At 33.9% G+C, this 24,837-nt stretch overlaps 3 protein-coding genes across 6 annotated transcripts; 2 read left to right on the forward strand and 1 right to left on the reverse strand.

Annotated features, from left to right (window-relative positions):
* The first annotated feature begins 2,870 nt into the window (after positions 1–2,870).
* Positions 2,871–11,504, forward strand: LOC145574813 (protein DJ-1 homolog B-like). The gene is made up of 8 exons (XM_081632676.1): positions 2,871–3,070; positions 3,892–4,092; positions 7,326–7,475; positions 7,649–7,831; positions 9,702–9,782; positions 10,413–10,613; positions 10,761–10,901; positions 11,117–11,504. Exons 1-8 carry the CDS (start codon positions 3,050–3,052, stop codon positions 11,321–11,323), a joined length of 1,185 nt encoding a protein of 394 aa, XP_081488802.1. The 5' UTR covers positions 2,871–3,049; the 3' UTR covers positions 11,324–11,504.
* A 1,968-nt stretch (positions 11,505–13,472) lies between these two features.
* Positions 13,473–20,459, forward strand: LOC145576714 (cold-responsive protein kinase 1-like). Of its 4 annotated transcripts, none has more exons than XM_081634431.1 (7): positions 13,473–13,773; positions 14,501–14,636; positions 16,527–16,639; positions 17,016–17,226; positions 17,342–17,579; positions 18,514–18,664; positions 19,879–20,459. In XM_081634431.1, the coding sequence occupies exons 2-7, from the start codon at positions 14,564–14,566 to the stop codon at positions 20,242–20,244; spliced, it is 1,152 nt and encodes a 383-aa protein (XP_081490557.1). In that variant the 5' UTR covers positions 13,473–13,773; positions 14,501–14,563; the 3' UTR covers positions 20,245–20,459. The 4 variants fall into 4 exon arrangements, with proteins under 4 accessions (XP_081490557.1, XP_081490558.1, XP_081490559.1 ...); XM_081634432.1 differs by having other exon boundaries at positions 14,512–14,636; XM_081634433.1 differs by lacking the exon at positions 16,527–16,639 and having other exon boundaries at positions 13,474–13,773.
* A 1,824-nt stretch (positions 20,460–22,283) lies between these two features.
* Positions 22,284–24,560, reverse strand: LOC145576715 (ABC transporter G family member 10-like). The gene has a single exon (XM_081634435.1). The coding sequence runs from the start codon at positions 24,167–24,169 to the stop codon at positions 22,325–22,327; it is 1,845 nt and encodes a 614-aa protein (XP_081490561.1). The 5' UTR covers positions 24,170–24,560; the 3' UTR covers positions 22,284–22,324.
* Positions 24,561–24,837: the final 277 nt, after the last annotated feature.

The raw sequence follows: 24,837 nt of genomic DNA on the forward strand, positions 1-24,837 counted from the left end.
GATGGGTGGTCGATGGTCGAGTGGCTGTAGGCTGTGGCGAAGTTGACGCTCGACCATCGCCCGATGGTTTTCCATTAGGCTAGGCAGATTCGAAGGGTCGTTTGTGCGGCTAAACCATCACCCGATGGCTGGGCGCTTGCTGGCAGATTTGCAGGACCAATTTCGGAAGGCTGTAACTCACAATCTAGGAATTGTATGAAGGCGTGCAACCTATCATTGGAAAGACGTTCAAGTCTAGTTTCCAACCCAACTTGAATCACCTCAATCTGATCTGTAGAACTCGAGATATGGCTGAAACAATGCACAAAGTTCCTTTTTGATACTTTGCAAGCCTTCGATTTCCTTTGTTCCTAACTCAAATTCAATTCCGAAAAGTGCACATCGATCCTTGTGGATGCTATTTTCAATTCCCATGCATATAATCCTTAGAGACAACATCCACGAGCATAAATCCCTCGGTCAATGAACTCGATCCATCTATTTCCATTCAAATATCATTCGAATCATCTCCAAACACTTCGAAAGCGTCCAAATGACTACGAAATCACTTGAAACGTTAAGAAATACACAAACGGAGCGTAATAGAGCTATATATGATGACTTATGCAAATATGACCCTAAATTCGACCAAAAAGACTAAGAAAAAGGTATAAAAACTAACATAAACATGCTTAAGAATCCTATATAAATATGATTCATCAGTAAGTTTAATAAGTTATGATAAGTTCAGTTAAGTTTAGATAAGTTCAGATAAGTTCAAATAAGTTAAGTTAAGATAAGTTAAGATAAATTCAAATAACAAGTTAAGTTAAGTTCAGATAAGCAAAAATCAGGTGAATAAAATGCACCCTAAATAAGTAACATCTATAAGTAACCCATGAATAAGTAACTCCTATAAGTAACCCCGACCATATGGTGTGGTCAGCTACATAGAAAAAACACTGATTTAAAAACAAAATATAATTCAAGGTAATATTTGGCGAGAAAATCAAAGTAAGATACTTCATTCGTTTATTTTTAGTAGACACGTTTCTTTAGTCACATTTGTTAATATATGTACAAATTCAACCATTAATATATTTAATTACCGACAAGCAAAAGTAAACAAAGTTGATATTTTAAAAAAAATTTATCATGATGAATCCATCAAGATTTCACATGACTATATTATGCATTGCATATAATTCCCAAACACCGTCAAAGAAAAATTATGTGAATACTGAATAAGGAAAATTTGCAAATTGCAGCAATTTAAAGTTAGTATTTTACAAATTACAACAATTTAAAAAAATTTTGCAAATTGTAGTTCGTATAAATTGTAAATTGCAGCATGATTCAACTTTTTCATCGGTTTATATGTAGAAAAATCTTTGATTAAGGTTTCATGGGCCATTTTTGTTTTTCAGCGTCAAAATTGAGCTCAAAATTGACAAAAAAATAACGTAAGTGCCTCGTTTTGCATAACAAAAATGTATCGGTTTGTGGGCAACTATTTTTTGCTGTAAAAAGGAAACATTTGCGTTATTTTTTTGCTAATTTCGAGCTCAATCGAGACTCTAACGACCTTAAATGGTCCCTAAAACTAGGGATATCAATGGGGCGGGTCGGGGCGGATGTTGGCCTTCCCATCCCCATCCCCACCTAAAATTTTCATCCCCATCCCCGTCCCCATCCCCACAGTGGGTCCAAAATTCATCCTCATCCCCGCCCCTGCGGGTACAATTCCAAAACCATCCCCGCCCCACCCCCTACTTGAATATCCATCCCCACTTAATCCCCACCTAAGACCCTCCTAATCCCCACCTAAGACCCACCTCCCAATACACAATCCAACATATTTAATACTACGTATAAATTACAACAAATAAAATTAGTGTATTACAAATTATTATATGTACTATATTATTTTACATATTTTTTTAATATATAAAATAGTATAAAGTATATAACTTTGTTTTATAAAATATATAGATGTGGGTGTGAGGTGGGGATAAGACGGGTACAAAGTGGGGCGGGGACGAGGCGGGTACAATGTAAAATCCACCCCCGTCCATCACCCATGGCAGGTATGATTTTTATCTCCATCCCTGCCCCACCACCCACCAAACCAAGACCCATCGGGGATGGGGCGGGTCTCCTACTTGACCCGCCCCACTGACATCCCTTCCTAAAACCTTAACCGAAGATTTTTTAACATGTAAAACCGATGAAAAAGTTGAATCAGACTGCAATTTACAATTTACACAAACTTGTGGGGTGCTTTTAAATGGCTGCAATTTGCAAAATACTAACTTAATATAACTGTAATTTACAAATTTTCCACTGAAAAATAATAAAGTCAAAACGTGTTTATTAAAAAAAAAAAAAAATAGAGCTCGTAAGATACAAATCTATATCTAGCTATACTTCTATATCTATATCTATATCTATATCTATACTCTATACTTTATTAGTATTTAAAAATACAAACCACAACTTTTTCAAATGACATGTGGCATCATAAGTCACTCATGATTTTTTTTTTATTTTTTTTTTTATCAAAGTCACTCATGAATTATAATAAAATTGTCTTTTAATTTAAATATAATCTTAATTAATATGTCATTTCATATCCCACAATCTTTATGTATATACATCTAACTAAATTCCTTTATCTTCTTTCACAGTTCTATCCTCAATCTTTTTTTGTTTTTCTTTTAAGTTATAGAAATAAAGCATGCCTATATATATGAAAATAATTAACCCAAGTAAAACATGTGCAAAACTAGTTGATTTTAAAATAATACTTGGTAATTGGTATTACCTAATACTCCGTAATAAAAGGATAAATGACGCAAAAAATTGGCATCCATGGTTAGCGAGTCTCTTACAGTATCAGCCCAGCCCAGCTAGCCAAATGGCCACGCGTCACCTGAACTCTCTTTCCCCATTTACAACTCTCTCGAAACAACCCCTTTTTCCATTTCCAACTTCTCTCAATTTATTCTCCAGATTTCCTCTTTCTTCTCCTTAATTTTCCACTTTCTCTGCTTCTGTTTCAGCTTCATCCATGGCTTCCGATGCTAAAAAGGTACAATTTCTTATCTATTTTTCTTGTACTATTCATGGGTTCGTTTCATTTTTTCGAATGATGAAAATCTCTTTAATAGATGTAATATTCTTCAATTCATGATTTTGCTTATTTTGTGTTTTTGGGTTTTGGGTTTTAATCTAAGCTTAATCTATTTTTTACTTGCCTCAACTTTGTTGTTTGTTAATGGAGTTTTGTGGGTTTTAATTGTTTGTTTTTCTTAGCAATATAATCTCTTTAAATTATGTGATCATGTGTAATTTTTGTTGGGGTTATTATACTCTTTAATTGTTTGTTTGTTTTTTTTTTTTTTTTTTTTTTTTTTTTTTTTGTACAACTGTACCTTATTATATAATAGGCCATATTTGTATTTGGAGTGTTGGAACTGATATTCGACTGTTAAAATTAAGTTTGTAAACTTAGACTAAATGTTGCCCGAATTGATAAATTGAAGAAAGGACTAAATAGTGGCATGGTAAAGATGAAATAGAAATCATGTACTGTATATCAATGCATTTCTTCAAGATTGACCTTCAATATAATGTGGCATTAGCATATTTCCTCCGTTTTTTAAAATTTGCAATAATTTGACGTTTGCCCTATTCATATATAAATGTTATTATTTGAGGTAAATATACATTATGAGTAACTTTTTATAATTTTTAATTGCTAAAGATATTAATGGTCAAAAGTGGTCCAATTGTGCATGCTTTAAAGAACAAAGGAAGTCTTATTTTGGTACAGAGGCTGTAGCAATGTTGAAACTTCTTAAACTCATGCCGTTTTATGCTATTTGTTTACTGTGGGTTTGTGGGTTTTAGGTCTTAGTTCCAATAGCAAATGGAACAGAGCCTATGGAGGCAGTGATTACCATTGATGTCTTAAGGAGAGCTGGTGCTGAAGTGACTGTTGCTTCCGTTGAAAAGGGGCTCCAGGTTGATGCTTGTCACAGTGTGAAGATTGTCGCTGATGCGTTGATAAATGACTGTAGTCAGACGGTTTTTGATCTCATTTCTCTTCCTGTAAGTGCTATTTTTTCCCCCACTCTATTTATTTACGGTTGCATATGTAGTGAGTTTACTATCACCTAGTCACCTACCAAACCAGTTATTATAGCTATACGTTTATCTGTTAATACCATGGTATTGAAGTTTCAAATCCAGTTGGTTTGGTACAAAGTCATTAATGTAGCTTAGTTGTTAATTGCAAACCTTTAATTTAGCATAGTGAGATTTGGAGAAGAGAGAGGGATGACCTCAATCTTGGTTTATAACATATCACAAATGCTTTTTAACATAATAGAATTAATGATTTAGTTTTCCTTTATCTGGAAAGCTTTTGTCTTTTCTGGTATAAGCTTTTTAAAGTCTTGCTTATGCGATGTAAATCTTGTAATACTTATGTAAGGAACATCTAACATCACTGACATATATGCTTATGATTCCATTTGTGATCTTGGAAATTGTTGTTCTTTATTAATCAATGAAGTTGCACCATTATGAACTAATGATAATGCTGTCACAGTGGCTTGATACTGCAATGTGATGTTGAGGTTCCTTATAGTTGGGGGGGGGGGGGGGTTAATTTATAGGAAGTGTAAAAGATGAATAATGAAAGCTTGCTTCAATTTATATAGTACATCTTCTGTTGTTTTTTTACTTGCACTATTTGGTGACTAGTGATGTACTTTGTACAAGTTCACTATTTTTTTTTTGGAAACCCTCTTTATATCCATGATCTTGTGTTTCTTGAAATGGTCACCCTCCAGCGCCCCAATTATCATTTTTCTTTCATAGATTCTGTAGATAATTTTGGGATCATTATGTGGTAACAAAGTAAAATACTTGTATGTAATTAGTTCTGAATATAGTTTCTTCATAATCTTCCATCTAAGACCATGTTCACTTCACCTTATTTTTGTTGAACTGAAATTATTTTTATTGAATTGAAATTATTTTTTGCTGAAGTGAAAGGAATTTACAAAATAAAACTTATATTTATTGATTCTCAATTATAGTTTTTCTTTAAAGTTATTGATTTCTACTGATTGAAAATTATTAAATATTTTTACTGAATTGACCTTATTTGTACTGAATTGAAATCATTTTTACTGAATACAATATTATTTTTCTTAAGGTGAAGAGAATAGGGCCTTAAGGCGGCCTTCCTCTAAGTTCTAACATAAGTTACACAACAAATTTTCTAAGATTCTTCTTCATCAACTTGAACAATTGGCGGTGAAGAATCTATGGCTTTTTGAGTTGTATGACTTGTATTGAGTGTATTATGAGTAATTCTCAGTATCAAGTGCTGAAACTTGCTGTTGATCAACTATATCATCACAGAGTGCTAGTTTTGGTTGATGCGTATTTCAAACTTCATATGCTTTCATACTAAATTCTCTACTTGGTAATACTACGACGACGACAACAACAACAACAACAACAACAACAACAACAACAACAACAAAGTCTTAGTCCCAAAATAATTTGGGGTGGCTATTGGCTAACATAAATTGTCATAAGAAACCATACAATATAAAGAAAGGGATATAACAAGATAATCATTTGAAAGAGTGAAAAAAGGTGAGCAGAGTGAGCAAACGAAAGGGCACCCAAGAAAAATCAAGGAGTCTTAAAAGAGAGCCAAAAAAAAAAAAAATTCAAGAAAGTGTTAAAGGAGTGGTTAAAATGTTGGAGTAAAAATCAAAGGTTTGAGAAAAATTCTCTACTTGTAATAATTTCTGAATTTGAATTTTAGTTTTGGAAGCAAATTTTTTTTTATTGGGGGTTTAAGTTATTTGTATACTTTGGATAACCATCCCAAACTAACAAGGCCGCATTTTCAGCTCTTTAATCAACTTACTTTCTTATTTTATTCCGAACACCTGCAAAAACAACGCATAATTACCTTCCTGATGTCCTGTCCAATTCTCCTTTGGTACCTTATTGTGAACACCAAGTTAAACTTCTGATACTCCAGCTTACTACCTATGTCTTCAGTTTTTATTTTTTATTTGCCAGCAAATATCTCACTATATTGAGAATGGTTCAATTTTTTCGTCTCTGGCACATTATTTTGTTGTGGTGCATTATAAATTGTGTGCTTTCTTTGTATGGTACGTTGGTAGTTAACATGAAAGACGCAAGCACATTGATGCAAAATTTATCAATTGATAGGACTGTGCATCAATGAAATAATTACTCTAATGCATTAAAAAATTGAAGTTTAACTTGCTGATGTATTGATCAAGGCACTCAAAAACGGGTTTTTTTTTGTGTACTTGAGAAATTTACGTGGTGTCTTAATGGAATTTTGTTGAAGCCTAAACTGCTGCTAATAAGCATCAGTTCTAGGAAAAGGGTTAGCAGAATTATGTATCTAATAGTCATTTGTTTCCTTTTTTTTATTTTAGGAAAAAAAATAAATGCTAAACCGTTATTGGCAATATACGTCTTAGAATAAGGTTTACTTTATATAATTTCTACTTCGATGATGTATTTTGCCTTAGTGTTACAATGTATTAAATAGATTGAAGCAAGTTTTTGTCTTACATCCTAGTTACAAAATTATTGAGATTTTAGTGTAAACTGTTAATATTCATTTTCTACCTCTGTTGTAGGAACCAGAAAATATGCATCGTATGGAGAGTCCTATCTCTTAAGCAAAAACTTTTAGGTATTAAATTTAAATACATTTGTTGGATCTCATCGTTATTTCAAATCCTTTGCATCTTGTGCTAACTGGGAAAGAAGAGGGAAAAAGTTATAGTGAGGCTTTCTCTGTGCACTAATAACATAAGAAATTTTGATAATTTGCAAGGAAAGGAAAATTTTATGTTTCATGCTAAAAAGAATTGTGGTACAATAATAATATTGGGCCTGCTGTTGTACACCATGAACTGATTAGTCAAGTTGTACTTCAGATCTCTGGCTTTGTGAACCTTAAGTTATTAGAAAGGACTGACCGTTAGATTCCGTTTTGAAATAGTACCATATACATTCTGGAACAAAAAGAAGTAGTTTAATTCTGCTGTGGTCTACTAGTAAGGTGTTTGCACCATTACTTAACACGACAGGTACTCCAAAAATTTTCAGATATCCCCCCTTGGTAGTTGGTACTTCTTTACAAGAATCCCTAGCACTGTTGGATTTTTAATGAATATCTTCTCTTTCATTTCTTCCTTGTAGTATATCCTGTTTGGAGATTTTCACTAATGTCAAATTTTTTAACATGTGTATTTTAATATTGGCAGGGGGGAATGCCAGGTGCTTCTACTTTAAAAGACTCTGCAACCTTAAAGAGCATGGTGGAGAAACAAGCTGCTGATGGCCGCCTTCATGCTGCAATCTGTGCAGCGCCAGCGGTTGCCTTGGGTTCATGGGGCTTGCTCAAAGGCTTAAAGGTAAGTTCTGATGTTATCATTATATGCGGTCATCTAGTTCTGCTGCTTAGCCAAGTTATTACCTATTGGGTTCATGAAAATTTGACAATTGTGCTTCTTATATAGTTACTATTATTGCTGTGGTATTAAATATGTGGAAAACCGGAAATAACATTGCATTTGTGGTCTATTAGGCAACTTGTTACCCTTCCTTTATGGAACAATTGTCATCTTCGGCAACTGCAGTTGAATCAAGGGTTCAGCAGGATGGTACAGTTGTGACAAGTCGAGGACCAGGTACTGCCATGGAATACTCTGTGACACTAGTTGAACAATTATATGGGAAGGAGAAGGCTGATGGAGTTGCTGGGCCACTGGTATGCTTTCTCATGTACACTATTCTTCAAATCACATGTATTTAAATATTTGATAAGGAATAATTTAGCTAAATTTTTGGGTTGGTTAGACATAGATACATGGACACATCTGTGCGTTCTTGAAAACAGACTTTTAGATTGTGATTTCTGCTTATAGACTAATGCTGAAGTATTTGATGTCATATACTACTAATGTTGAAGATACTTGAAAGTAATTTTATCAATTGATGGAAGTAGCTCTCAACCATTTGTATGCTCATCTAAATGTATTGATTCATGAATAACCTTATATGAGACTTGAATTACTGCAATTAGCTCTTTTGGCGGTTATAATCCTGCAAAAATATGACCTTTGTATGAGACTTGTAATTCTATCATTCATCTCTTCTGGCTGTTATAGTCCTACGAGAGTATTACCTTGTATGAGACTTGAATTACTATCAATTAGCTCTTTTGGCTATTATAACTCTACGATATTAGTTTTGAGATTACTCCTTTTCTATGATTCTCATTGCCTGCAGCTCCCATTTTTGGGATGTTTGGATCTCTTATAGCTCCTTGTATGTAATACTATGTATGTCGATAAGAACGGGCCTAGGGCACTTGTATAGCATGGAAGAAGGAACTTGGTGTCATATCCCGATGCAACTAGCACTCTTAAGTTGTAATTGGTACATTGACCTAAGGGAAGGGACTCTTACATGTTGAGGTCTTTTGTTCCTTGTTTCTTTTAGGTTAAAGACTTCATCTACAGATCAAGCACTTGTGTCCATGTGGAAACATAGGTATCTTGAGTTATAATTTTTGAACAGGTTTTACTCCTGGACTGAAAGCATTGCATTATTGAGCACAGCAGCGGAGCTAATTCTCCCCTCAAAGTTCCTTAATTGTTTAATCAAATTGAATCCTAAGGACTCTTTCGATTTTGAGAATTATGTCTCAGAATGTTGGAATTTTCCTTGAGTTAATAATATTTATAGTAGAACAGTTTCTTCTGTGGGCAATGCCTGCACTCTTTATTTTGCATTATTGTCTTTATTAGATCACAATAAGTGGAACATGGTATCATTTAGATGCAATTATTTTGTGCTGTTTATAATGGCGCCTTTTTTCTTCCTTGTTTGCCCCCATATATATATATATATATATATATATATATATATATATATATATATATATATATATATATATATATATATATATATATATATATATATTATTATTATTATTATTATTATTTTAATTTTTTTTTCTTTTGTGGGGGTTTTTTGAAGATATTTAAGAAATACTTTGCAGTCACTTCTGTTCATATTTTTGTTTTGAATGTTAGTGTTTCCTCTTTTCAACTAGCTTAGAAATTGTATTGCTATAAATGATTACAGTTTCATTATTAATACTCTTCTTATGAGTATTGTCTCTCACATTTTCAAACAAGAGTGGAAATATATACTTGTTAAAGAATGTGATGAAATCTGGATGGCCTTACATACATAGATAAACTGATAAACTGTTTTAACTGTGATAAATCGTAAGTCATGAACAGTGTGGTAATAAGGGTTTTTATTATTTCTGTTGAGTTGAACAAAATGAATAATTAGATCTGGAATATCATCTTCTACCAACTGTAAGGGTCACTTGAGTAGTTGACCTAGCAGTGATACCCTTGGGTCATAACCATGACATTTTAGTTCTACGAAAATGTGCCTACAAGAAAAGTGTTACGTACTATTTTCCTGATTGTCTGTCACGCCTAAGTGTGGTGTAAACTCATTATCTTCCTTTTTCTTTTTTGGCAATACCAAAATAACAAAGCAACTTTTGCTTGATTGTCTTGTTATATTCTTGATTCTGATTCCCCTAACCTGTTCAGATCATGCGTTCCAATCACGAGGACGAATATTTAATCCGGGAGCTAAATTCAATGCAGTGGACATTTAATGATTGTCCACAGGTGAGATTTGTCATCCTTATGTTTCAACTGTTTGGCTTTCTGGACAATCATATCACATTATCATCCACACTCCTGTCATTTTCTTCTAGCTAGTCAAGTAATTAATTTAGGTCCATTTCACTAAAGTTTTAGATTTAATAGGCTGGCTGCCCCTGGGGCCCTAGAACGATTTTGTATGCCACATTAAAGCCTATATTAGCTGCTGCAACTACTTTTTCACACACACGCACACGGCCTACATGCACACAGCCTACATGCACACACATACATGAACACGCACGCGCGCTCACATACACACGCATGTACATGCGTACACGTGTGTACACACTCATATAATTTGATTCAGATTAACTTATTACTCTGTAAATTTAAATTAGTTAATACTGACATGGGAAAGAATGCTCTTGATCATGGCCAGAATTCAGGACTCGGGATATATGACATTTGTGAGATGCTTAATTCATTTTAATTGGATAAGAAGAAAGTAAGACTGCTAGTCTGCTAGCTATGAAATAGACAAGTCTGGCTTAGATTATTCTGTAACAAAACTGCTGGAATCGAGATTTCTTTTTATTCTTCTTCTTACCTATTTTCTCTTTCTGCAAATGATCGTGGATTTTCTGCCCTTAGATACTTGTTCCAATAGCTGATGGTTCTGAGGAAATGGAGGCTGTCATAATAATTGATGTCTTGCGACGAGCTAAAGCAAAAGTTGTGGTGGCTTCTGTTGGAGAAAAGCTGGAGATATTGGCTTCTCGGAATGTGAAACTAGTGGCAGATATGCATCTTGATGAGGCTGCACAGTCCTCTTATGATCTTATTGTCTTGCCGGTAAGTAGTGCACAATTGAACTTTTTTCTCCTCTCCCTCTCCCCCTTCCCCCTCCCCCTCCCGGACCCGGAGAAAAAAAGATAGAGAGAATTCCAGATTAGCCCGTAATAAAAAGGCTTAAACATTAGATGCCCTACTTGTTGGCAGGGTGGACTTGGAGGCGCCCAGGCATTTGCAGCGTCAGAGAAGTTAGTTGAGATGCTGAAGAAACAAAGGGAATCAAACAAACCCTATGGAGCAATATGTGCATCTCCAGCTCTAGTCTTCGAACCTCATGGCTTGCTTAAGGTAATTCATGCAGATTGCTTTCCAGTACCCAAAAAAGCTATGCTATACTACATGTTGACAAGTTGGACTTGGTGCCGTTCAGGCATTTGATTGATCTAATAATATTAGTGTTTTGGAATTAATACTTAAAAAGATCAAAAAAATAATAATGTGTAGTTATTTGCTTTACTTCTGTTTATGTAAGGATATTTATGTAATTGTTGTTTGGTATATAGGGCAAGAAGGCAACAGCTTTCCCTGCCATGTGCAATAAGCTGTCAGATCCAAGTGAAATTGAGAACAGGGTTGTGGTCGATGGCAACCTTATTACCAGTAGAGGGCCGGGCACCAGCATTGAGTTTGCACTTGCCATAGTGGAGAAATTTTTCGGTCGCCAGAAAGCAATCGAACTTGCAAAGGTGATGCTGTTTGTGAATCCATAAGTGCCTTGTGTGTGTGTATTGTAGTAGTCTGACTTCTCGAGAGCTGTAAATTCTGAGAGATGAGCTTTGCTGTATAATAAGCAATGACCTTGTAACGTTGTTGCGTTGATAAATAAAGCTAGTCAGAATCTTGAGTTTATGGTTTCTGACTAAGTTACTAAGCAAATTTTTATCAGTTCTATATCAGTTCATACATGTCAGATGAGTTTATGGATCTGACTTCTATATATATACAAGCAGCTTTTTTATTTTTCCTAAATCCTAAAAACAATTGAAAATTATTGGTTTTTTTTTTTTTTTTTTTTTTTTTTTTTTTTTTTATCATTTCTATATATATAGTCAGATTATCATTTCTATATATATAGTCAGAATCTCTTGTTTTATTTTCATCTGACATGTATGAAAATTCAATTGTTTTTTAAATAAGTCTTGTTTTTTTGCAGAAGTGAAATTAATTTTGCTGAACTGAAATTATTTTTGCTAAACTTAGATTATTTTTACTGAAATGAAATTAATTTTACTGCATATAAAATGTTTGCTGAACTGAAATTATTTAACTAATTTTTAATTATATTTCTTCTTTAATTATATTGAATTTTATTGAATTGAATTTATTTTTACTGAATTGAATTTATTTTTATTGAACTAAAATTATTTCTACTTAGTATTATTTTTGTAAGGTGAAGTGAACATAGCCTTACTCTACTTATTTTTAAAACATCAATATATAAGAAAACCATAATATTGCTATATTATTACTAATAACTTAATCAAAAAAAAAAAAAAAAAAAAAAAAATAAAAAAATCAGCTGACCTAGTTCTTGGCATTTAATGTAATAAAGATCAAGCATTGGAGCTAACCACGTAACAAACATGGCTTGAACTAGAAAACATTTTGGTTTGACATTTAGGCAAAACAATTTACTCAATCAAAACTGAAGATCAACAATAGCATAAAAATATATTCCAATCCAAAAAATTGGCACCCCAAATCATATAATCAATTTAATTTGATTCGCTCTAAAATTAGACCGTGTGTTCACATTACTCATATGTCGTAATATTCGTAACTTCCAACTCTTAAGCTCCAACCAAAACGCATGTTCACGTTACTCATAAGTCATAAGACTCGTAACTAGGGGTGTCCGTTCGGTTTTCGGTTTGGATTTAGTCCAAATCTGATCCAATCCGAAATATAATTCGGTTTTCAATTTTCCAATCCGATCCGATCCGAATTTCTCTCTTGATCCAATCCGAATTAAATTCGGTTATTTGGATCCGATCCGAAAATCCGAATTATAATACATTATTTTTTAGCCCCTAATACAATTATAAACATAAAGCTTTACTATAAATAAAAATCTTCAAAATCATGATTAAAATAAATAGTTCAACGTCAAGTCATTAATTAATTAATACAAAGTCTCTCTAATTTATTTTATGTAGTAGTAAGTATTTGAGTTAAACTTCAAAATATACAGAAATCCATATTTATACAAGCTTAATTTTACAATTCGGTTTTCGGTTTGGATTGGATCCAATTAGGATCAATCTGATCCAATCCGAAAATCCGAATTTCCAAAAAATCTCAATCCGATCCGATTTAAAGTTCGGATCCGATCCGAATTGATAATTCGGTTTGGATTGGATTGGATTTCGGTTTTTATCCGAATTATGGACAACCCTACTCGTAACTTCCAACATTTAAGCTTCAAGCCTTCAACCATGCAAAATCATTTATATTCACCCGGATGCAGATAAGTACAACAAAAGGTGACATTTTTTTTTTTTTTGAGAGAAACCAAAAGGTGACTTAAAAAAAAAAAAAAAAAATTTTTTTTTTACTCATTTTAAGATTTAAAAACCAACAAAAAAAAAAAAAACTAAATGAGCAGAAAATACATTAAGATACAGCTAATCAAATTTTCCTTTTAAATAAGGTCATTTATGTATACAAAACTTTCACCCAACCTCGCCCTACCAAAGAAGTCAAAAATTCCTTTGTGAAAATATTTATGGTAGTCTATTTGAATAAAACGAATTAATTCAAGAATCAACAATTCAACACAGCAAATTGCGAAACACAGTACGACTTGCTTTTTCTACGTGTTAGAAAAGTCAATTTCGTATTCATTTATCTAAACTTCGCTGAGTTGCCGAAAGTCCAGAAATTCATACAACCACGTTTTCTCTCTCCTCTTCAACATTTTTTCTCATACACTTTTATTTATTTATTTTTATTACTTTTTTTTTTTCGAAAAGTCATACACTTTTAACTTAATTATTGAGTATTTGTTTTTTTTTTAATTATTAATTATTGATCAAATTCTGGGTTTTTCCAACCGAGAATTGCTGTACCATTTAGTACATTTTTTTTTTTTTTTTTTCAATAATCTCTCAATAATTTTCTGGTTTGTGCAAATTTTGTTTCTCTCTCCTACAAATCTAAGGTAAGATTTTTGGTTTTCTTATGCAGATTTTGTCTTTAATCATCATTTATTTTTGTGGGGTTTAATTATATTTTTCATTATTTGACTTGGGTATTAGGAGTCTTGTATAAATATTTATGCTTTAATATTTATGTGTAAATATTTTTGCTTTAAATTGCTGCTGTTAAACTGGGAAATTCTATCTACTTGAATTTTCAAACAGGCCCATTTAGTTCTTATTGAATTTAGATGAACAGAAGTGAATTATTGTCTAATTTGAGCTTTTTTGTATTTGATTTTCAGTTTTCTAGGGCTGATTTTAGTTTCTATATATTATGCAAAATTTCATTTTAAGTGAGCTGATAGTTTTCTATTGAATTATCATCTATGTCATATGCTTAATTTAGAAAATGCTGGATTGATTTTTTTATTTTCTGAAATAAAATTTGAGGAAAAACCATCCTTTTTAAAGCAATTTTTTTTATTGGTTGTCAATTTCTTATACTTGATTACTTGAACTTAATCCAAATTCTTTTATAGTACATTGGAATATGTTATCTTAATATTTGGAAATATTCTGCCGGATATTCAATTTCTATTAAGTTACTAGTTTTAGACATTATCTTCCTTTATGATTCTGTAAATCCATTTACTCTTTCGGGTTGTCGAATGTAATTTCGGGTGTTTAGCTGAAGCTGAGTGTTCGGATATTTGGTGAGCACGAGAAACATGCTAATTTTTTTGATAGTTTTTTTGAAGGTAAGGATTTGCAAGGTTGATTTGATAGGAGTTTAACATAGCAAGTCTAGTAATGACTTGCTTCCTCTTCATTTGTGGAAATGGAGCCCGGTCCGTTGATGAACCAACTGTTGACATTGTTGGAGGTAGAAGCATTTCCTTAAAAGACTAAGACAGTTATATGTTGCAATCTCATTTGTTTTTATACATGAATTGCCAACCTAGTAACCTACATTGCTTTTACTTGATTCCTTGACCAATTTGTGTTTGCATTTGTTAACGAGTGGAGTTGTACATGAAATTTTGCCCTGGTAACTTTAATGTGTTAGGGTTAGCACAATTGATGGTGAACTCTCCACATTTGGTAAAAAAAGGAGTGTGCATAGGTTGAGCCACTTTGCAATATACTTCGTACTAAATTTAGGCTTTGGGATAATCTTGTATACTAGTATTATGTATTAGCATATATCTTTAATTAAATGATCCTGAAGTTGGAAATTAGTGGAAGCCCTTGAGGGAAAAGATAAGTCATTAATACTTTCTTCATAGCTATACTTGTGAAATACATAAACATACTTGTATGTATACATGCTAGGTATGTGTAGACACATGCACACACCAATTGGCAAATAGGAGTAATCCACTTTTGTATAAACTGAAAGCACTCGATTTTGTCTTTTGATATTAAACAACATACTTATACTTTGTCTTCAACAACCGTCCCTAAAAGTTTGTGTCCATGAAGCTCTCTTTGAGCTGAAGGTCTTGAAGAAAGCACTCAGCAGTATTACTTCTAGTTAGAAGGCTAAAACTGTAAAGATCAAACAAAGGGGCCCTAGTGGCGTTAGCCTTTTTTTTTTTTTCAAATGAAGGCAAAAGCTTGTAATCTTGATGTTGTGAACTAGGTCCATGAAAATTTGGGGGGCGGGGGTTCACTCTTTTTTTTTAGTAAGGGTTTGCTAGCTATCAAACGTTACTATTATGAGATATCTTATTTATTTATTTATTTATTATTATTATTATTATTATTATTATTATTATTATTATTATTATTATTATTATTATTATTATTTATTTTTAATTTATCTGTCTTCTAGTTGCTACTACAACCTTTTCTTCAAGTTCAATACATTTTACCTATTCGGTTACTCATACTTGCCAATATAAAACTTTGACTAAAATGTCTCTAGTCATGTATCATTAAAAATTATAAAAATTTTATCACAATAGTACATATTGAGATCAATCTAATTATCTTACAAGATCCCACACGAATATTTTTTTTCCTTAGTATAAATTACAAACAATGGTAAAAGTGAAATATGTGAATAATGCAAAAGTCGAAGTGTGAAAAACTTAAAGAAACAAAGGTAGTATATAACTTGAAAAAATTATTTTTGGTTTAAGCTTATGTTGTATGAGCCTACAAATGTCGTATTGATTTGATAGATTTGGTGGTTTATACTTAATAACCTATTATTTTGGGTTTGGTTCATTGTAAATGATCTTCAACTTCATGGTGAAATTGCACTTTTGTATCTTGACGTTGCCATTCTGTAATATTTTGTTTGTAGGATTAAGGATTTACATTAACAGATGCACATAATTAATACTGCGTTTGTCCAACTTTAATCTTTGAAGGAAGGTTTGTAATACGTGTCTAGGTGATAAGTTGTTGGCTTATTTTTATATTTTTAATTTAATAGAAAAGTAGATGTGATGAGAGATAGCGGAGGAATTTTCTAATTGAGTGAGAGAGAGTGTGAGCCTTAACTTTTGGTAGTGGGAAGGGAATAATATGCACCCATTCCATAGAAGGAAGTGTGACAATTAGAGTAGGTTCAGCATAATGAAAAATGTGATGATTTAAAAGTGACAAAAGGAGTAAATGGTTATAGCTTCAAGCCTTGATCATTCTGCTATGGATTCTATAAATACGAACGTTATTTGAAATTAATTGATCTGATGCCTGCATATGTGAGACTGTTCATGAATTAAGTTTTGTGTATGTAATTCTTCTCCCGTGCTTCCTGTAGTTTCAGGTGTAGAATATATAAAGTTCTATACTTACAAGGAATTACAACATGCAACGGGAAACTTCAGCCAAGTAAATAAGATTGGGGAGGGTGGTTTTGGGCTTGTCTACAAGGTAATTCCTGGGGATGCACAAGTTCTTGGCATCCAATCTCTCCTTTAATAACAAATTGCAGTTGTGGTGGTCATTAGGATAATGAACCTGGATTTGCAACAGTAGCTGTTATCATCATGATTAGAATTGGACAAATATGAAAAAATAAATTTCAATGTTGCATTTCAGCTGGTACTTATTTTACTTGTAACTTAATTATTTGTTTAATAAAGAAATTCTTATGTCATAAAACTTATCTTGACTGATTGTAACAATGTAATTTGAAGAAGCATGCGTGATGGTCTTTTATGTTGAGACAGTTGTAAAATCTTAACATTGCAGCCATTTCATTATGCCTTTTTATACTAACAGTCCTTGCAAATTTGATTGTGAGCAGGGAAGGCTCAAAGATGGAACTTTGATTGCTGTTAAGGTGCTTTCGCCAGAATCAAGACAAGGCTTGCGTGAATTCGTGACAGAATTGACTGTCCTTGCAACTATTGAGCATGAAAATTTGGTTGGGATTCTAGGTTGTTGTACAGAAGGAAATAATAGAATTTTGGTCTCGAGATATCTTGAGAATAACAGCCTTTCCCAGAGTTTACTTGGTAATTTTCTGTTCAATGATTGGTCTAATGGCTAGATTAATTCCTGCTTTGCTTCTTTTTCTTTCCTTTTTTTAATTTGAACAAATATATATAATGAAAGTTTGTTTACTTTTAGGTCAGAACCCTGGCGGCATTGATTTCAATTGGAGAATAAGGAGAAATATATGTATTGGTGTTGCAAGGGGGCTTGCATTTCTTCATGAAGAAGCCCATCCTCGTATCGTGCATAGAGATATCAAAGCGAGCAATATTCTCCTTGACAAAGATTTCTCAGCCAAAATTACAGATTTTGGTTTGGCAAAACTTATACCAGCAAACATGACGCATGTTAGCACAAGGGTTGCAGGGACACTGTGAGTTGCAGAGTAATTGATTTCTCTTTTTTGGTTTGTCCAATTGCTTATACTGTAAACTGTTTGATTGCACTGAACTTGAGAAATGTGGAATTCAAATTACAATTTTAATACTAGGCTTGATAAAATATTGGGAAGCTGTTCATATGTGGAGGGCCATATATGTTGCAGTGTTTCTTGAATTGTGTGCCTTTTTTGTCATAGTATTTTTTTCTGAAATCACCTCCTCTAAGACGTAGACTCTCCACCCGATACAAATTCTTTTAGTTTGTCATGTTATCTGTTGCTTATATTAATGAAAGGTGCTTCTTAGAGAACCTATGTACATTTCATCAAGCCTATCTCAGCAAAGCCTTTAGTCTTCTAAAGTATCTAACTACTCCCACCGTTTTCTTTTGATATACTCATCTGCTGTAGACCTGGTTTCTAGGTGAGTTGAGTGGGAGTAAGAATAAGGTGGATAAATTAGGAGTCAAAGGGTAAGGTGGGTGGGTGCAAGAAAATAGAGAATAAAATAAGAGTGAGAAGGTACAAAAATTGTTGAATAAGGAGGTAAGATGATAACATATGCTTACCGAAAATAGAAAAGTAGAAATGAGCACATCAAATAAAAACACCTCAAAACAGAATATGGATACATCTTTCGGAAAAGAGGGGAGTATTGAAATTAATATGTCCATTTATTAATTGATAATGAGATATCTTTGTGGTTTTGTTTTCAAATTTATAATATTATTATATAGTTCTCTGTATTATGCATGCTAATATGAATTTTATGATATTTTCTGGCTGCACTAAGATGCTATATAGCTGGATTAACCATAATGTAGATGATATTTATGTCTCTTAACATATATTTATTATTTAATATAATCAATTTGCAGTTCTTCATTGTGTGACCTGGATCACCTGACATTGTGACTGTTTTATGCAGAGGCTATTTGGCGCCTGAATATGCTCTTAGAGGCCAGTTGACAAGAAAAGCTGACATTTACAGTTTTGGCGTTCTCCTTTTGGAAATTGTCTGTGGTAGATGCAATAGAAATAGACGGCTTCCTGCTGGAGACCAGCATCTCCTTCAAAGGGTAATACATATTGGCACTTGAAATTTGTTGTTTGTGCATGCATATCTGTCTAGATTTTATCTTCTTCAAAGGGTAATACATGTTTTTTGGACTATTGGAATCCATGTTTGATCAATTACTGCAGTGTTGCCTTCCATCAGCTGTGTAATTGCTCTTTTATAGTGAGTTTGATTGGTAATTATGGAGATGAAGGGAGAAGAAGGCTTGCATTTTTCTCCCACATCTTTCCAACATTGAAATTATATTTCTTTTAAGAAAGGGAAAGACAATTTATCTCTCCAACTTCCTTTCCTTCCCTCTGCCTTTACAACGTTGAATAGTAACAAATGGATTGTCTTCTCTTCCCATCTCATGACCTCAATCTAAACAAACTAATCCTTTCGTCCCGGATTAGTTGCACGAGTTTGACCGACGCAGGTTTTTATTCAAAACAATTGACTTTCTTATTTTATTGTGTGTTAATTGGTAGCGGGGTAGTTTTATTAGAGTTAGTGAGAGGTGGATCATTGCATTTTGAGGGGTGTGCATTTGATTTTTATTTTTTTTTAATGGTTTTTTAGAATGTAGTTGATAAAGTGGCCCCAAGTGTGAGTATAATATTTCTATAATTCATAACTACATCAAAATGAATCCGTCAAGGTTCCTTGTAATCACACATCCACCATTGGTGAATTTACATTGCTCACACACACACACTCCTCTTTTGTATATTATACATTAGGAAAATCATAATTATGTGAGGTCTTGGTAGACTCGTCTAGTCGTCTCGATGTGTACTTTCAAATGATTAACATTTGATTTTGCTAAAATATAATTAAAGATTTTAATGATACAATATGTGCATTGGCAAGCGTGAAACTCAGGCGTTGCTATTATTAAAAATCGGAGGAGGTAGATTTTATAGAATTTGACCTTGAAAAAAGAAGTGGAACAACCAAAAAACTCAGGGAGTAATTCATGCTGTGAAAGGACCTACAAAGGCTACATTGCTACTCGATATTTGTATATAAGTGACATTTGGTATTACGTTGACATTGTAGACTGACTTATATTATAAATTAAAAGAAATAGGTTAGAACAGACTTTGTTTTGGAACGGAGGACTGAGAGAGTATACGATCTTATTTTAACTGTCTACACCTTTAGTATCTATAGTTAAGTTTTAATGATTATGCTCTACATATGAAGTATCTCATCGGATTAAACCTGATGCAGGCGTGGAGAATGTTTGAAAAAGAGACACTTGTGGAGTTGATAGACGAAGCATTTAGGGGAGATCTTGATATTGAAGAGGCCAATAGATTCTTGAAGATTGCTCTACTCTGCACCCAGGGAATACCAAAACTACGACCTATGATGTCTACTGTGGTTAGGATGCTCCAGGGAGAAGTAGAAATTGATGAAATGAGCATAACAAAACCAGGGCTACTTTCAGAATTTGATTTAAAAGCAAAAGAAAGCGCAGCAGAGCCTTCTTCATTGTTCTCCCCGAGCTCAGGTTCCTCAACCTTACCGTCAGAGCAGACAAATCCCACTTGTGCTACTATAACATTCACATCAATAAGTACCCGGAGCAATTGATAAATCAATAACAGGTAGATTTTGTTGTTCTCTATCTGTCCCCCACTCCCCCTTCCCAATAATCTTTTTTTCTTTCTTTTTGTAGATTTAGCATATATGCAGTAAAAACTCTTTTAGAGAGCCTGAATGTAAAAAGTAATACGGGATGAAAACATACCCTCTTCTTACTTATTAATTGAATATATATAATAATTTTGAGGATTTATTTTATTGTATATCTCATTATATTTATTATTATTTTTCCCCCCTTATTGTTTCTATAGACCTTATGTAAAGGCCAAATTCATAGCAGTTGCTTTAGTTCAGCAGCGTAATTCTTGTTTAAGACTTACCTGTTCCTTTTTTTCTATACCCTCTATATATTCCTACTTGCTGCTCTTTTTGTTTTAGATCCTCGCTCTTGTGCTCCCCCAAACTGATGTAATGTCATGAAACTTGGTAGAAAAAGAAATGATTTGTTTCTTAGCACATTCATTATTCTGTGTATAGTTTCTGATCAGTTGGAGGTCCTGTTTTTATCTGAGAGAACGAACATAGTTCACCGGTCACTGAATTAGTGTTGTGTTATTTCTCAAATTCTTATTGAGAAAAGTGATGCAACCAGTTTGGAAGGCAAAATACGATGTCTGACCATGTAGAATTAACTAGCCAATTGTGTAAGGAGCTAGGTCATCAAGATAAGGTTAAGAGACTTGAGACAATGGGACTTTACATATGTAATGAGCAGTGTTACTAATCCGCGGACCACAATTCACTACCTAATAAATTAATCCAAAGTCCGCTGTATCAATAGGCCTGTAATTCGAGGAGGAGAGGGGGGGGGGGGGGGGGGACAAATATTTTGGCAATAGTGTAGTGTGTACGGAGTAACCCAACTTAAAATGTTCGTTTTCTTATAATCACAGTACTTATTAATCCTGTAAAGTTAGTTAGAAGGTTTGCTTCTTTTTTAAGATTAATTTTTCTCAGAAGTGTAGACATGGCATATCTTGAATAAAATGACTGGAAAATGCTAAGCAGGTAAAGTTGGTTATTTGGATATGGAGTGACACTAGGTGGTGTTTTATGATGTCTAAATAATTATGAGATGTTACTCCGTATCTTTTTGTTAATATTGATGTTATTAGAAGAGATAATAGTCTAAAAGAAAGGGACAAGATGATGACTTCAGTTTTGGCAGATTAAGTTATTCTTACGTTTCCATTTTGAGTTGAAGGCAGTTTTAAGTAATGTTTTTGCCTCTTGTCGCCGTGACATCAATCTTTTTTCTTCTCCCTCCATTGCAACACTTTATCTTTCTCTTATATCTCATTCCATATAACTTGCGAATTACTTTTTATATTTCATATTATTATTACTGTTAATCTGTGTGCTAACTTGCAAGTGAAGAAAATTGATGAACCTGAGGAGAAAGATCTGTTTTGGAATTGTAACTCCGTCTAACTGTATAAAGACGGTTTTTCTGATTAGTTTTGGATTTCAAGTACTTAATGGTTAACTTGGCAGTTTGTATATCCAAAGCGATCTTTCTTCCTCTAGAATTTGTATGATAATCTATGTTACTATCTCTGTTTTTCTGGAATCATTCATGTTTCTATTTTGGTATGTTTCGAACTGATTGTCCCAGCTATCAAAGTTTTCGTATGTGTTTGATAAATTAGTCCACTAAAAGCTTTGTGCTTCTTAGCCCCAGTTTTAATCATCATTCTGCTTCTGAATCTGTAGTCTATACTGTGTAGATCTGAAGGAAGCCGCATGTTACTTGTTACACGCATCCTCTTCCTATTTCCGTGATGTTGTGGTAGGGTGTTTGGAGGATGTATTTCCAAATGTATGATTTAAGGATCTTAGAAACCTTCAGAAAGTAATCAGACTTAAGATGTATAGAACACGGACTATTTCTTGTTAATTGAAGCTACAAATGGAATTGATTGTTAGGTAATTTTATTGCTCATCCTTTGAAAAAGAACATGATTTTTAAGGAATGTGAGAAAGATTGAGAAAAACAATAATAAGAAATAACAGCAGTTAATCTATGAAAAATAAACTTTTTCTTACTTTTCTATTCATGTACTAGTTTCTAATCTCTACCCCTGTGGCATCTGTACCATAGAATCAGAAAAGATAGTATTCTGTAGCCAAATATGAAACCCAACATTACAGCCAGATAAGTCCACCTCTGTGATTCTTGCAGACCTTGCTGTCTTAAGAACCCGTCTCCATACAAGCTACATCCGGTTAAATCTTTCTGTAGGCATCTTGTCTTCCCTCGCTCACCTCCATATTCGTTGATCAGGAAACACTCAAATGGATACTTGAACAGGCTCAGATAATGCATGAATGTCCAATACTTGGGTATCCTATCTTTGTCGATAAAGTATCCTGAGAAGAGAAAAAATGACCCCATCAGTCCTGCTATAACTGATGTTCCCATGATGAAGTTTGGGACCAGCGCACTGAAACAAGCAACGAATGAGTTTGACATCAGCACCACCATCCACACCACAAGAGAGAAGTACAAAAAAGCTCCCAAATCTCTTCGTAGACCAGCAAGCCAATACACCGGTGTAGCGTAGAGTAGACTAACTGTGAGCAGAAAAGGAAGAAAAACAAGGGTGTTTGCTAAAACATAGGAACAAACTCTGTAGGCCCCTCTGGATGTTTCTCTCATTAGAATTCTCCTCTCTTGCAAGAATATTGGCAAGCCTTCGGTTGTAGAAGAAAGCAAGAAAGTAAGGGTAAATGCGAAGAGCCCTAGTCGGGTTTGTAACTCTAGGTCCCCTTCACTATCTTCCTTCTTCAAGTAAAGTGTTCCAAGTACAATACTAGCTGCAACTGCTTGTATAATTCTTCCTGCAAAAAGTTGCTTTGTTCTGAATATGTTCTTGCAAAATCTTTCCCCAAGGATTTGAACTTCTCGATACCGAGAATTTGGGTAAGATGAACTCTTCCCTGTGCAGGATATAGGAGTCAGACTTCTTGCCTTTGGCCTCTCATCAGCTTCTCTAGCTCTTCTCATTTCAGTTGACGACTGTATCCCCACAGCCAAGGTGCTCAAAACATCAATAGAAAACTCAAGTGCATTGACATGTGGAGGGATGTGATGGCCCACTGCTCGAAGCTTCCTGTCAAGAAGGCTTAGTGGACCATTGTGGACAAGGATGCCATCTGACAGCAGAACAACTCGATCAAGCAACTCTAGGATTCGAGAACCAGGCTGGTGAATGGTTATTACTATTGTCTTGCCTTGTCTGATTGCCAAAGTTTTAAGCATTGACATGATATTTAGGGCTGAAACTGAATCCAAACCTGAAGTTGGCTCATCTATAAGCAAAACAGAAGGGTCATGAACTAGCTCAACTCCTATAGATACCCTGCGTTTCTCCCCTCCAGAAATCCCATGATCTGGACCGCCACAAATCCTTGATTGCGCTACTTGATCCAGCCCCAGCTCATTCATCAACTTTCTTACCCTCTGAGCAGCTCCTTTTCTTTCTCCTGGTAACCTTAGAAGGGCACTATAGATGAGTGTTTCCTCAACAGTAAGAAGCGGAAATAATGCATCTTCTTGTGTAACATGCCCTGATAACCTCCGAAAGGATTTAGGCTCTAAAGGGCAGCTGTTGATAAGTACTTTTCCTGCATGTATCTTGCTTGGTGGGATTTTTGCTGCAAGGATTTCTAGCAGTGTAGTTTTCCCTGCACCACTTGGCCCCGCTATTGCTGTGACCTCGCCTGGATTCGCTTCAAAATTTACATCCTGCAAAATTAGCCTCGACGATGTTTCCTTATCCTTCTTATTAGAAAACCAGCCAAAGTTATAATTTGAGGAGTTGTGGAGTTTGTATGAAAGGCTTTCAGTCTCAATTCTGTACGATGTTGTCCTCTGGCCTCCTGAATCTGGTGCCTTAACTGGGAGCTCCATAGATAGGAGAAGAAAGAGAGAAAATTATTTGAAGGAAGAAGGTAGTAGAGTAATCAAGCAGAAGAATGCAGTCTAAGAGAGTTGAATAGATAGAATAATAAAAAGAAGATGAGCAAACTCACCAACTTTGGCTGTTTGTCTACTTTTTCTAGGTTTCTGAAGTTAGTAAGCCAGTTTTACTTGTTTAAACATCGATTTTTCGACGCAAGTTTTCTTGTGAAACTCATGAAGTTTTTTTTCAGGTGAGCTATATTTTGACTATGCAGGGTTAAAGTTTGTTGTAGCTTACAAATCTAATTTCTTCAAGTCTTCTGAAAATGTTAAATTCAAGTTTTTAATGCAGTTGTATCTTACTTCATACAGTTTTATGGGATAGTTGTGGAATTTTATTAATGAAAATCCTGACTTTGGTAAATGTAAACACATTTTTTTCTAACCAAACTGTTGCATAATACCAAGTCAATATCGTATCCATCTACAATAGAGTGAGAGCTTTTATATCAAACAATAAGTCAATAATGTAGAGTTTGGTTTCAGGGAATGAAATTTCTTATCAAATTCAAAGATATTTTGGTGTGTCATATACAATTCAATCATAGTATAATTGGAGTATATTAGTGTTAGTTGGTTAGAGCTCAAGTGGTTAGAGCTTCCCTCCCAATTTCAGG

This window comes from Chenopodium album, chromosome 13 (genome assembly GCF_948465745.1).
Source record: "Chenopodium album chromosome 13, dcCheAlbu1.1, whole genome shotgun sequence".
Lineage (NCBI taxonomy): Eukaryota > Viridiplantae > Streptophyta > Magnoliopsida > Caryophyllales > Amaranthaceae > Chenopodium > Chenopodium album.